This window comes from Actinia tenebrosa, unplaced genomic scaffold (assembly GCF_029948245.1).
Source record: "Actinia tenebrosa isolate PJP-AT-01 unplaced genomic scaffold, QUT_ActTen_1.0 PGA_scaffold10__47_contigs__length_13832649, whole genome shotgun sequence".
NCBI lineage: Eukaryota > Metazoa > Cnidaria > Anthozoa > Actiniaria > Actiniidae > Actinia > Actinia tenebrosa.
Window position 1 is genome coordinate 4,565,668 of NW_028292570.1, and position 13,174 is coordinate 4,578,841.

General features: G+C 36.0%; 2 protein-coding genes across 3 annotated transcripts; both read right to left on the reverse strand.

Annotated features, from left to right (window-relative positions):
• Positions 1-4: 4 nt before the first annotated feature.
• On the reverse strand, positions 5-2,829 carry LOC116306568 (uncharacterized). The gene is made up of 5 exons (XM_031716643.2): positions 2,714-2,829; positions 2,388-2,593; positions 1,921-1,991; positions 533-614; positions 5-169 (listed from the first exon to the last, which is right to left on the reverse strand). The coding sequence occupies exons 1-5, from the start codon at positions 2,808-2,810 to the stop codon at positions 17-19; spliced, it is 609 nt and encodes a 202-aa protein (XP_031572503.2). The 5' UTR covers positions 2,811-2,829; the 3' UTR covers positions 5-16.
• Positions 2,830-3,422: 593 nt separating this feature from the next.
• LOC116306588 (MOB kinase activator 2) lies at positions 3,423-12,705 on the reverse strand. Of its 2 annotated transcripts, none has more exons than XM_031716674.2 (5): positions 12,524-12,705; positions 7,539-7,702; positions 7,048-7,144; positions 6,346-6,476; positions 3,423-5,646 (listed from the first exon to the last, which is right to left on the reverse strand). In XM_031716674.2, exons 1-5 carry the CDS (start codon positions 12,538-12,540, stop codon positions 5,387-5,389), a joined length of 669 nt encoding a protein of 222 aa, XP_031572534.2. In that variant the 5' UTR covers positions 12,541-12,705; the 3' UTR covers positions 3,423-5,386. The 2 variants fall into 2 exon arrangements, with proteins under 2 accessions (XP_031572534.2, XP_031572533.2); XM_031716673.2 differs by lacking the exon at positions 12,524-12,705 and adding an exon at positions 8,363-8,654.
• Positions 12,706-13,174: the final 469 nt, after the last annotated feature.

Consider the following 13,174-nt stretch of genomic DNA (forward strand, 5'->3'; position numbering starts at 1 on the left):
GATATAATAAAAGATATTATTTAATTTTAGATAATAAATAATTGATTTGGTTTGCCATGATTGGTTGGCCTCGTCGTGTTCTTTTCATCAGCTGTTGGTTTGTTTGACGTCTTCGTTTCACGCTTCTTTGTAATTCTTGTATACGTTTTTCTTTCTGCTCCTCTCTTTCCTTAAATGGAGAGAATACAGGTATTTCAAAAAAGGGTTGTGAAAGTTTTGTTCCACACCAAGCCTGAATAGACCTCCTCGGCTCTGGAGCGCTCTAGCACAATGTTGTCCCATTTCAGACCACGTGTCATTCCCTTGAGAATAATATACTTTGTTTGAGCTGTATCCATATTCATGTGTCTTCTCATGTGCAACGGAGCGCAAACCTTAAGCAAAGAAATGATACTCTAGGGAATGACAAGTGGTCTGAAATGGGACAATATTACGTCAGAGCTGAGGAGGTCTATTATCAGCCAAAATCGGCAAAAGGTCACAACAGTATGGAATTTTGACTTAAACCATCAATCAGCCAAGCTCTTCTCACCTTTTTGTTTTGTTCAATGTCAAACTTTTTTCTCTTGTACTCCTTTTCTGCAGTAGAAAATCTTGTCTGTGTGTTTACTCGTCTAGAGGCACAGAAAACATGTAGTGGTATGAATAGAACTCATTATTCAAAACAAATTTAACTTCAAGCTAGGATTGAAGGTTGATGAGATGAGTAGTAGCACACTCGCCTCTCATTGAAGGGATCTTGGGCTCTCTGGTTGCCCTCCCTCTTTAAAACATAACATGCTTAATTTCAATTAAACCTATGGGTTATACATGCCCTGACTTAAATCAGCCCAGAAGTTGTTTCAGGGTTTGATCTGCGAGTTAGTCATGCCCTGACTTAGATCAGCCCAGAGGTTGTTTCAGGGTTTGATCTGTGAGTTAGCTGTGTCCTGACTTAGATCAGCCCAGAGGCTGTATCCGAGTTGGATCTGTGAGTTAGCCATACCCTGACTTAGATCAGCCCATGAGGTTGTTTCAGGGTTCGATCCGTGAGTTAGCCATGCCCTGACTTAGATCAGCCCAGAGGTTGTTTCAGGGTTCGATCTGTGAGTTAGCCATGCCCTGACTTAGATCAGCCCATAGGTTGTTTCAGGGTTCCATCTGTGAGTCAGCCATGCCCTGACTTAGATCAGCCCAGAGGTTGTTTCAGGGTTTAATCTATGAGTTAGCCATGCCCTGACTTAGATCAGCCCTGAGGTTGTTTCAGGGTTCAATCTGTGAGTTAGCCATGCCCTGACTGAGATCAGCCCAGAGGCTGTATCCGAGTTGGATCTGTGAGTTAGCCATGCCCTGACTTAGATCAGCCCAGAGGCTGTATCCGAGTTGGATCTGTGAGTTAGCCATGCCCTGACTTAGATCAGCCCAGAGGTTGTTTCAGGGTTTAATCTGTGAGTCAGCCATGCCCTGACTGAGATCAGCCCAGAGGTTGTTTCAGGGTTTAATCTGTGAGTTAGCCATGCCCTGACTTAGATCAGCCCAGAGGTTGTTTCAGGGTTTAATCTGTGAGTTAGCCATGCCCTGACTTAGATCAGCCCAGAGGTTGTTTCAGGGTTTAATCTGTGAGTCAGCCATGCCCTGACTTAGATCAGCCCAGAGGTTGTTTCAGGGTTTAATCTGTGAGTTAGCCATGCCCTGACTTAGATCAGCCCAGAGGTTGTTTCAGGGTTTAATCTGTGAGTTAGCCGTGCCCTGACTTAGATTAGTCCAGAGGTTGTTTCAGGGTTCAATCTGTGAGTCAGCCATGCCCTGACTTAGATCAGCCCAGAGATTGTTTCAGGGTTCAATCTGTGAGTTAGCCATGCCCTGACCGAGATCAGCCCTGAGGTCGTTTCAAGAAATGACTGGCCTTTTCTTGAACAGGGTACATCCTATACAACTTACTTTCTGTTTCTACCAGTGGGTGCTGACGATGAGCTATCTTCTGTTTTCTTAATGAATATTTTGTCTTTTAGCTGCAAACATCAAGTTGATAAATACCATGGTTATACTATTCTCCCTCTAAATCAATTAACTCCTACCCTGGGTTCCAGAGGGATTTTTTCTGTGCATTTACTGACTGAGAGTTGTGAAGCTGCTAGAGGCAAAAAAGAAGCTACTCACTCTTCAACGCTCTCAGTAAATACTCAGAAAAAATCCCTTTGGATTCCAGGGTAATTAACTCCGGGATCAACTATGTAATGCAACTACAGTACTATGTAGCTAGTGCTACTATGATCAAATTTTAATTTCTCCAATTTTAGCTGTTTAAACACGTGTGAAAGTACTTTACATTGGAAGAAAACTTCCTAACCATTTTTTTTTCTTATTGTGAGTAGAAAAGAAAAGCAAAAAAAAAAACATTCTCTCACCTCTTTTGAGTTCTTATTATCATCAGTATGCTCGATCCTTTGCGAGGAGGCTCTTTCTCCTTCTTCTCGTCCACTGTTTTTATTTAACTCGCTCTCATAAACCTTTTGAACATACGCTGAAGTCTGATGCTCTTTTCTTGTTTTCCTAAGGAGTTTTTTATACTCTCTAATGGCCTTCGTTCTACGGACTTGAGCAAAACCTTGACCTGAACAAAAAAAAGTTTTCCAAATTTTAAACAATCTCGTCCAAACAATTCAAAAAATGTCCGCTCAACAGATATGGAAACTTAAGAGACCGAAACCACTTTGAAAAAAATCATTCTTACCTTTCTCTCTGCTCCCTATTCCAGCAATATTTGCTCTTTTTCGCCATTTACTGCCAGGTTTTTTCTTGGTACTTTTTTCTCTCTCGTCTGCCGCCATTTTGTTTTTAGTAAATGGTTTAATACCGACCTTCATTCGAAAAGAGAAATTCCACAGGTAGCCCAATAAGAGAATGATATCTGTTTTGGTCTACAATGGACCCTCACTTGAAATGGGGTATGGGTGCTCCTATATATAGAAGGGTGGGGACCCTTGTCGGAAATGTTGAAAATGACCCTTAAGAGGTACCGGAGTCCTATCCAACTAATTATTTTTATTCCTAAAAGGTACCAATTATCTATGATCTGAGTGACAGAAGTCAGATAATGAACCAAAAATAAATATTGTGAATTAAAACTGCCATTCTGACTGTCATCATATAATCTCAGGTATCGTATTGCCTCGAAAACACCCTAAGAGGTACTAGAATACCGTCTGGTAGTCCTTTTAGGTTTGTGACACCCTAAGAGGTAACCAATTTCAGATCTAGAACCATATAAGGTACAATGAGCATCCCCACCCTTCTCCAATTGGAGTCCCCCCCCCCTCCCCCAGATATGACTTTTATTGTACTGCAGTTACAAGTAATTTTTGTTCAAAGTAAAATTATTCTCCACCCCTATGATATCACTATCAAAAATCCCTGGATACCCACAAAATATAATCATGATCTATAATTTACTATTTATTTCGTATTTTATTTACATTTTTAACATTACATTGTCTAAAACTGAACCCACATTATGTAAAATCCAAACTTACAGGAAACAAATTTTTTCCTTGTTTTATAACCAAAATAAAAACACCAATTTATTTACCTTTTCAATATCTTAGAAATAACATGACGATATAAAAAAAAATTTTGATCACAGTGGGAGGGTTAGGTGGGTAGATATTTGTCGTGGGATATTCTGTAGTCAGAAATACATCACGGCTAACTCACAGATCGAACCCTGAAACAATTCTGCACTGATCTTAAATTAGAGCTGTCTAAAATTATCAAGGATGCTCATTGTATAATTTAGGGGCTGACATTATAGATTTGAAATCTTACAGGTATCATTAGCATGCATATTGAAAAAGAAAATTCATGCATCATATATTAGAGTGCTTTTCATAATTATTCTGCAACCCAGACGATTTATCTAGATGTGCTGTGTTTTATGCACTACTCAATTGAAACCCTCACACCCTGACCAAGATGCCCTGACCCCTGGGACAGGGTGGGAGGTTCATTCAGATAGTGTTAAATTTACTACTGAAGTTGTTGTTGTATGGGTTAAATCCCTTGTATCCCCATGAATATGTCTCGCCATGTTAATTCACCCTCCTGCCCCAAGGGTTGTCTAAAAATTTTTACAACAGAGTAATAAATAAATTTATAATATATGGTATTTATCAGGGCTTTAAAAACTGTAAACTATGTTAACAGGGCTGTCAACTCTCCCGGATAAACCGGGAGTCTCCAGATTTTGGGCCGTATCTCCCGCTCTCCAGATTAGTCTCAAATCTCCTGGATAATCCCCAAAGCTGACCATTTCTTGTGAGACTCGACTTTTACAACCATAAAATTCCAATTATTTTATGTTGTTTGTGTTATTTTACATCGCTAAAAAAATTAAAACGTTTCTCATAAACTGTTCTTGCAAGCAAGCCCTTGTAATATAAGCGATAATCTGATTGGTCAGAAATAAACCAATCACATCAAATGTTACAAAGCGACAGACGTCTTTTCGCACACTTTTTGAAGCGCTGTGACGTCATGTCCTTTCCCTTTCAATTCTCCAGATTTGAATATCTCGGGGGTTGACAGCCCTGTGTTAACTAAAAATACTCTGGTACGTTTTTGGGGTTCTTTTGGAAAATTTTCAACGGACATTCCAGCTGATTCTTTCAGTTGCTAGTCCTACCCATTTCCATACTTTAACCTTTACCTAACCTGACCCTAACCTATACTTTATGACCAGAGTGCTACTACTATAGGACTGTTAAGTGTGACGTCAACCATTTTACTTTAACCTTTACCTAACCTGACCCTAACCTATACTTTATGACCAGAGTGCTACTACTATAGGACTGTTAAGTGTGACGTCAACCATTTTACTTTAACCTTTACCTAACCTGACCCTAACCTATACTTTATGACCAGAGTTCTACTACTATAGGGGTGTGACATCAACCATATGAAAAAAAAATTTCCACACCCAAAATGAAAAGAAGTTTGAAAAAGATATTTCTTACTTTTTCTTCAACATGGGATTCGTTATCCAAAGTTTTAACTTCTTTTCAGGTGGAGGCATCATAAAAAATTTCCTTTTCCTTTCTCCACCCTCCCCCCCCCCCCCCTTTTGTGAGCAGTTGGACCTGGAAATACCTCACAACTTAACAGCTCCATATGTTGATCTATATTTTATAGTCATATCTTAATTACTAGAGAATATCCTTTAAGCCTGGCTTTCACTATCAAGTACTTTTCCTTGTGCTTGCATTTATGGGCCACAGTAAAAATCAGGCTTAACATTAAAAGATAATTCTATTGACTCAATGACAGCCAAAGGTGAGAGAGCTGCGAGGGGTGTCATTTGTATTCCTGATACACGACCTCATCTGCCGTTGGAAGAACAATATTGCATCATTTACTGTACTGGTATGGGAGGTGGAGGCATCAGGCCCATTAATTGAGCAAGATCTTCTAATGGGGCCATTTCCTTGGGATCCAACGTATTAAATTCTTGATTGAAAATGACGAAGTTCATAAAGGCACAGTTCAGGTGTGTATGAAGTCCCATGTTAACAAAGTCTAAATAGTGTGCGAAAAATAGATGGACTAAAACGTGGAAGAGTAACTTTTCTATCTTCTTTACTGTTGCTACGAAATGACTTGGAAATGTCATACCTGGAAAATGAACAATAAATCGTGACTACAAAGAATTCAGGCTACAAGTAAAGGTAGGACTTTTGATGAACAACTTATTTGACTCCCACTACCATAATGCTTCACAAATTTTCTTTCTTATTTAAATTTGTATTCCCTCAGAGAATAGTAAGACAATTGGTGCTAATTAACTGAACAAAAGAAAGTGTGCAAGGGAGTCTGGTAGTAAAGGTTAATGAAGCTATCATGCAAACGTCCAATAGTTAAAGAAAGATAAAAGGTCATAATTATTTAACATTTTGTCATTCATCCATGCATCCCTCTCTCCCTAATTACTTTATCATTTATTTCCTCGTTTACTTTTTCATTTATCTTATAAATCAATTATATAATTCATTATTTTTTCCATTCATGTATTCATTCTTCCATACATCCATCCTAACTTACTTCATTTCTAAATTTTTTTATTACTTTGTATCCATCCATCCATCCATCCATCCATTCATCCACCCACCCACCCATTTATCCATCCACCCACCCATCCATCCATCCACCCACCCACTCATCCATCCATCCATCCACCCCTCCATCCATCCATCCATCCATCCATCCATCCATTTCTTTAGTGATTAATTTTTTTCCTTTTGTTCATTCATTCAGTACTTAATTCATTCATTCATTTATTCAACAAATTATTCATTCATTCTAAGTTTCACTTACCAAATTTTGAAGGGAAAATTGAATTATCATGGACATGTTTCTCGACATAAGTCATAACATAATCTATATATTGTGGTGCTGGGATTAATGTCTTCGTTTTCTTGCCTTTTTCATCATACCATAAATAAGTTCTAAAGCGATAAAAAAAATTATTTATTTAGTATCAGTTGGTTTGGCACCCGCTTGTTGAGTTGGAGGTGAATGGTTCATGCCGCAGCCAAACAAAACTCAGTTCATGGATCCAAGTTGAAGGTGCTGGGTTTGATTTAAAAATACCAGACATGACTGTTTGGTCACCTTCTCTAAGCAGGGCTTAAGATAGCAGCTAGTCAATTACTGGTCACTATTCATGGCCGAATTAGTTTATAGCTGGATCATAACTTTTTTGTAGCTCAACATTAATGGTCAAAATGACCAGCAAGGCAAAGTTTTGACCAAAAAAAGTTCCAATCCTGGCCAGATATTGTCTGATGACTGTCCGTTATCTTAAGCCCTGGTAATTAAATAAAGTTCATTTGCATCTATTTTTTTTACTCGAGAGAATGAAATGTTGTATAAAATGAGGAAACATGCACTTGGAAGCTAAAGGGGCCTATTGACGGTTTGAGTGTTTGGCTCTTTAAATATTGTGGTCTGAAGTAAGAAAACATGCCATTGGAAGCTAAAGGGGTCAGTTCATGGTTAAGAGTTGGTTCTACTTACAATGCTCCTGGAGCTGACATGACCGGACAAGTCGTTGTAGTACAAACTTCACTAATACATCCATATAATAGATTAAGTGTATTAAAATGACCTAAAGCTGAAAAAACAATTTAACAAAAGAATTGTCAATGAAACGTTTTCAACCAACATGGCCACAATATTTCTTTTGTTATTTCACTCCCTTCTAGAAATGATTGAAAACCAGCAATAGAAATGAGGCTTCAGGTGAGTAAATATACTAGAAAATAATTATTACATTAAGTGGTGTTAAGTGGTACACTGAGGAGCTATAGGGGGCTATAGCCTCCAATGATTTTGCTGCCGTGTTAAACATGTTGCAAATGCCCCTCAAAACAATGGAAATCAAATTTCCAAGGGTCTTGCTTTCTAAGTTTTTTGGGGGCACGAACCTACCTAAGATGCTCATTAACCCCCCAGTCAGAGTTATGCGCCTTGGTTCCCTGTGTGGGATATATATATACTATACATACTGTGTGTAGCAATCCATTCATTGTAGTCTATTCCTGGTGGAAGACTTATAATTTCTTTTATAACAGCTTTGTCCATCACGGAGTTATTCAGGTATGATTCTTCTAAATATGGCTTGTTTTCCTTCACTTCTTCTGTATTTATAATCTTGGTTTTCTTCCCTTTTCTGATAGTTAAAAAAGGAGTATAGATCTATGTTAGGGACCGATCGTTTATTACATCCCGGGAGGGAGGGGGGGCGGTGGAAATACTGGGGGGTACGTTTTTTAAAACCAGTAAAAATTGGGGGGTACATTTTTGTAATGGCTGAATTTGGGGGTGGGGGGTACATATTTAGTAGTGTTGAAGGGGGAGGGGTACGTCTTCCATTTAATGATTTTAGAGGGGGGCACGAATTTCATTTCATTTTTTTGCGAAGAAACCACCTCCCCCCTGGGACATAATAAATGATCGGTCCCTTATAAAAGGCTTCTACTCCAGGGATCTTAGGGGGAGGGGCTGGGGGGAGGGGGGTCTATAGCCCCTCCCCACATTTTGCTATCATCAACTAAATTTTCAAGTCTATGTCCCCCAGTTCCCAACACACCCACATATGCACCTCAAGTCCAACCCCAATAAATTAACAAAATGATTAACTACAGTAGCATTATAATAATAAGTATTGAAGACACCTTGCATGTGACATCAAAGCAGCTCAATTTGGAAGAAAAATCATTAGAATTTCAATCTCCTGTGAATTGGAAACCTATTGTTATGTCCTCCAAATTGAGCTGCATTAGTTCTGACGTGTTGCAAGGGGTCTATACTCTGATATTGAAGTACATGCCTCGAGCTCTTTTTTGTTGATATCTGACTGTTGACTGATTGATATGCAGAAAACAAATATTTCCAAGGGAAATTTGACTCATACCACTCAGTTTCCATAGTCTTTGGACATCAAAATGATCAACAATCTTTTGATTTATAAATTTGATATTTGATAATGAATCACCAATATGCGGTCGGAAGAGCCTTTCACACCTGTCTGCTTCTTAAAGATCGATTTAACTAACTTTACTTGATGCTTGAATTTATTTTTATGTTAAATTTAATTGAATTTGAATCTGAGCTTGAATCAAGGTCTTAAAATCTAATATTAAAGTCTAATATTAAATCTTCAAATTCATTAAACTAATATATTTTTTGGATTACGTCATTAAAGTTTCAACAATGACTAAAAAAAATATACTAAAATTTATCTTTAAATTTTAGCAAATTGTTTTTTTAAATGAAAAATTGACTGGTGGACAAAGAATTAATATAAATTTTATACCTTGATAAATAAATGATAAATCTTAATTAATCTTAAAATTAGGATTTTTAAAAGGATTTTTCTGAATTCCCAAATTAAAAAAATATGAAGAAATAGTAACAACTGGAAATTTTCTAGCTCTAGAATACCTAAATAATACTTAGAAAATACACCCTGTACGACTTTATATTAAGCAGTATAAATAAAGCAAAATTACTTATCTGGTCAAAAAAATTAAACAAAAAACATCAAAGGATATCAAAAGATTATATCAACTGGAAGGTTTAAGTCAGAGATTTCATCCAATAACTACCATAAAGACAGGACAGCTGTGGCTCAAATGTCTGGTGATATATTGTTTTGGTGGTTTGTGTTTAAAAGATGACCTCATAGAAGAGGAAAAAGTGAGTAAACAATCACCTGAGTGGATCACCTGATTTTGTAATTTATACAAACATGGATTAAATTATGTTAATGTATGCAAAGTCAGTCATGCTTCCAGAATATAATAAGATTTAAAGAAACAATTCTATAACTTAAAGAAACATTTAGCTACACTTTCTATTTCTTAGCCTCACTTCTCTCTAGAACAACTCCTGCATGCAATAGAAGTGTATAAATCAAATCACTGCACAAGAAACATCCACAGTAATTTATTACACAGTCTTATTCAAATATTCAGTTCTAGTATAATTTTAGACTTGAATATAACGTTTTGCATGCTGTGATTGTTCAAGCGACCAGTGATTGCGAAACGAAAATCACTGCATGGTTGATGGGAGGTTTGCCAACAGCAGAAGTAATACTTGTTTTTTTTATTATCCAGAATTTCGTCTTTTCTATATTCAATTCTAAAATTATACTAAAACATTTATTCCCCTCAGGCTCAGTGATTATCGTGAATATTTACCTCACTGCTCAAAGACTCGCAGCTCAGTAAATATTTCCCCTGATAGTCAATTTGTCTTCAGGGGTATGCATGAGATATAAAGTTTCAAGGTTTATAATATGAGACTTTGGTAAAAGCCTCCAGTCAAAAAAGGTACATCTGCAAGATGTTCCAGCAGAATCAAAGCACATTAGTGTTATGTAGTTTATAATTATCATTTAACATCATAACATTAATAATAATAGTAAAACCCTACTGGGATGTGAGTCTCATAGACATTATTATTAATAGACTTGTGAATAATTTTGTAGCTTTAAATTTCATAAACCAAAATAACCACATCACCCGATCATATCAATCATGGTCACTGTCAAATCTGAATTCTTGGAATAGGTGTTGCATTGCTTAGCAACCACTGTTACCATGTTCACCTCAAAAAATTATTAATAAGTGTGGCTGTTGTTGTTGTTATTATTGTTGTTGACATTATTATTATTATTATCATCATCATTATTATAGAATGCAAACAGTTCCTCTTATCACTCTTTTCACTGCTACGTGCTGATCGGGACAACAGTCACGATAGGGAAATAGGGCAATACACTGCCGCCAATCAGAGAATATTATAAAGGTACTGACCAATTTATTTGAACGATGGATGTGAATAATTGCCCGATTCCCCTGTCGCGACTGTTGTCTCGATCAGCACGTAGCAATGAAAAAAGTGGTAACTCAAGTTGGGTGTGGAAAGACGGACTGCATTTTAACAGTCTATTATCATCATCATCAACATCATCATCATTATTATGATTATTGATATTAATAATATTATTCTGTGTATATCAGAACCCCAAAAAATCCCTCAAATCAAGGGTGATCGAGACCTAACAAACTCTTCTCACATAGGACTTTCTCACTCGAGGCCATGTTGGTTTGAACAATAGATTATACTATGCGTGGCCTTGCATTCAAGTGTTATCTACAAGAGTATAAATTTATACAGGTCAAACAGGTGCTTATTCACATGAGAATAAACATGACCGCCCTGTGATAAGTCCAGGAATGTCCAGTGACCTTTTGGTCACTAAAATATTTCCTGGCACAGTGTCGTATTAGGGACTTTAAGATTTGCAAAATCTGCAATGGTGACGTCAACCGGAAGTGTAAATTACTTCATTTTGGGGTTTCAAGTCTTTAAAATCTGCCTTCCCTGTAAATGAGTTGCCTTTACTGACAATGTTTTTGAATGAAATCTTCTATGAATAGAACCCCAAAGAGAAATTACTTACACTTCCAGTTGACGTCGCCGTCGTAGATTTTGCAAATCTTAAAGTCCCTATTATATGAGTAGAGTATGCTGCTTGTTGGTTTTTTCCTATGCTAGGAGAAGCACAGGTTGGATAAATTAACAGTGGCATAGCAATGGCATATAGCAATGAGAGTGTCACTTCGCAACAATGCAGCCTTTGCTAAATTGCCTGGCACCGTATCGTATATGAGTAGAGTATACTGCTTGCTGGGCTTTCTCATGTGCTTCAAGGGTGTTTCTCTTAACTTCAAAGTTCCAATTCGATCATGATACAAGGGCCACAGATTTGTTAGCCACTGGCTATCAAGAAAATTATATTTTATCATAGTTTGAAGTCTTGTTTAGAGTGAAGTCACTAAACCCGTGCAATAGATATTAGGCTAATAAACATTGATAGATTCTAATTCCATTGTTTTCTTTTATAACTATTTCAGATTATTTCAAATATGATTTTAAACTTCTAAATACAAGATTATCGTGGTTAATTATTCGTTATAATTTCATTATTATATTTTATTATATGATCAAAATCGTTTGATTTATATCCATTGTTGTAGATGTAAACTAAATTATACTACTGATTTATCATTAATAAGTTTATTTACCAAACAATTAGTATTTTTCAACATCACATAGTTATGTTAACAATAACATCTTAATGTTTTTTCTTTCTTTACTACAAACGATAAATTAAGATAAAACTTCTTATTCTTCAAAAAAGCCAGATCTAGAAAAGATAACAGCATTTTAAGAAAATTTCGTTATTGAGCTTTAAGCCCAACACTCAATTTTCTATTGGAAAAAATCACGAAAACCTAAAATGTTTTTTTCATTTTGTTTATTTTGACAGGAACGTTTTTACGTGCAACAATAATATAATAAGCTTAATTCTCTACAACGAAAATTCTACAAATATTTTAGATAGTTATATAACTAATTGGAATATCGAAGGATCAAACAAGAGGAAAAGCGAAATTTTGAGATTCAGTAATGCTTATACAAACGATTTTATATTTTCGATATTTTGTGCAGTTGAAAGTGAAATATTTTTTACCAAATGATCGGCCAAATTTAACCTAAAAAATGGAATTCGAATATTCATAAAAACGAGACACTACACATAAATAATAGAAGGATAGTTTACTAGACGGGTTGATGATTTGATAGACAATTACTCTTATTATTTTTAAAGATTTCTTAAAAACAAGAGACGAGATTTTGTCCACGTCGTAATGATGTGGAAAGCAAGTTTGACCATTTGATGTGTCAATTCAACGAAGCGATCCATCAAAAACATCCCTTTGTTTGTCATCAATGACAATAGGACAATAGATCACTCTTGAATATATCTTCTAGGTCTAAGCTCCTTGGTATAGAGTTAAAACCTTTCTCATCTACTCAAAAAAGGACTTAAAATTTAAATTCGCCGCACCCAAATTAATAGAAGACGACTTGACAAAAATACACCTCAATGAAAATCTGTTCAATTCAAACTCACCCCATTAGCCATTCCATCGTGATATAAAGCCAGGACTAGTATAAGAAGTACTTCACACATCGGTGCAGTTCTCATCGGGTTTACATGTTGTTTGGTGACAGATAAATATGTTTTTTAGAGGATTTTTCTAGACCATCTTTTGATCTTGTACCAAAAAAAACTTTACGTTGTGATGACTTTAAGGCTACTAGTTACCAGGTCATGACCGTGGATATCCTCGTTTTGATGATGGGAAAATAAAAATCATTGATTATTTATCTTTTCTATCTTTCTTTATTCCCATTCCTATGAATTTTTCTTTTTCTTTACTTATATCTATTCTCTTAGTAATTTTTACTCACTTCATTCTTTTATCTTACCTTTTGCTTTTCATTTATTCATTCACTTCGAATTTTTCCCATGAATTTCCATTCTTACTTATTTTTATTTATTAATTATTTTCTTTCTTGGCCTCTGTTTAAAAATGGTTAAGATATCAAAATAATTCTTACTAATTTGCTCATCAATTTATTTGTTTATTTTTCATTTTCTTTTGGTGGGGGGGGGGGGGGGGGGGAGGAGAGTTTTACTTTTAGTAATTCAGTTATTCATCTGTTTTTTTTCGTTTTCACTATTTTTTTTCATTCATGTTGATATTTCCCAATTCGATTC

Excerpts from the sequence above, each read along its gene's own strand:
- LOC116306568 (XM_031716643.2), bottom strand. The coding sequence starts at position 2,810 with ATGGCGGCAGACGAGAGAGAAAAAAGTACCAAGAAAAAACCTGGCAGT. Across the intron at positions 2,594-2,713 it reads AATAGGGAGCAGAGAGAAAG|GTCAAGGTTTTGCTCAAGTC; the intron begins GTAAGAATGATT and ends TTTTTTGTTCAG. Across the intron at positions 170-532 it reads ACATTGAACAAAACAAAAAG|GAAAGAGAGGAGCAGAAAGA; the intron begins GTGAGAAGAGCT and ends TCTCCATTTAAG.
- LOC116306588 (XM_031716673.2), bottom strand. The coding sequence starts at position 8,460 with ATGGAAACTGAGTGGTATGAGTCAAATTTCCCTTGGAAATATTTGTTT. Across the intron at positions 7,145-7,538 it reads TGAATGGATTGCTACACACA|CTTTAGGTCATTTTAATACA; the intron begins GTATGTATAGTA and ends TTGTTTTTTCAG. Across the intron at positions 5,647-6,345 it reads AATTTTCCCTTCAAAATTTG|GTATGACATTTCCAAGTCAT; the intron begins GTAAGTGAAACT and ends TTCATTTTCCAG.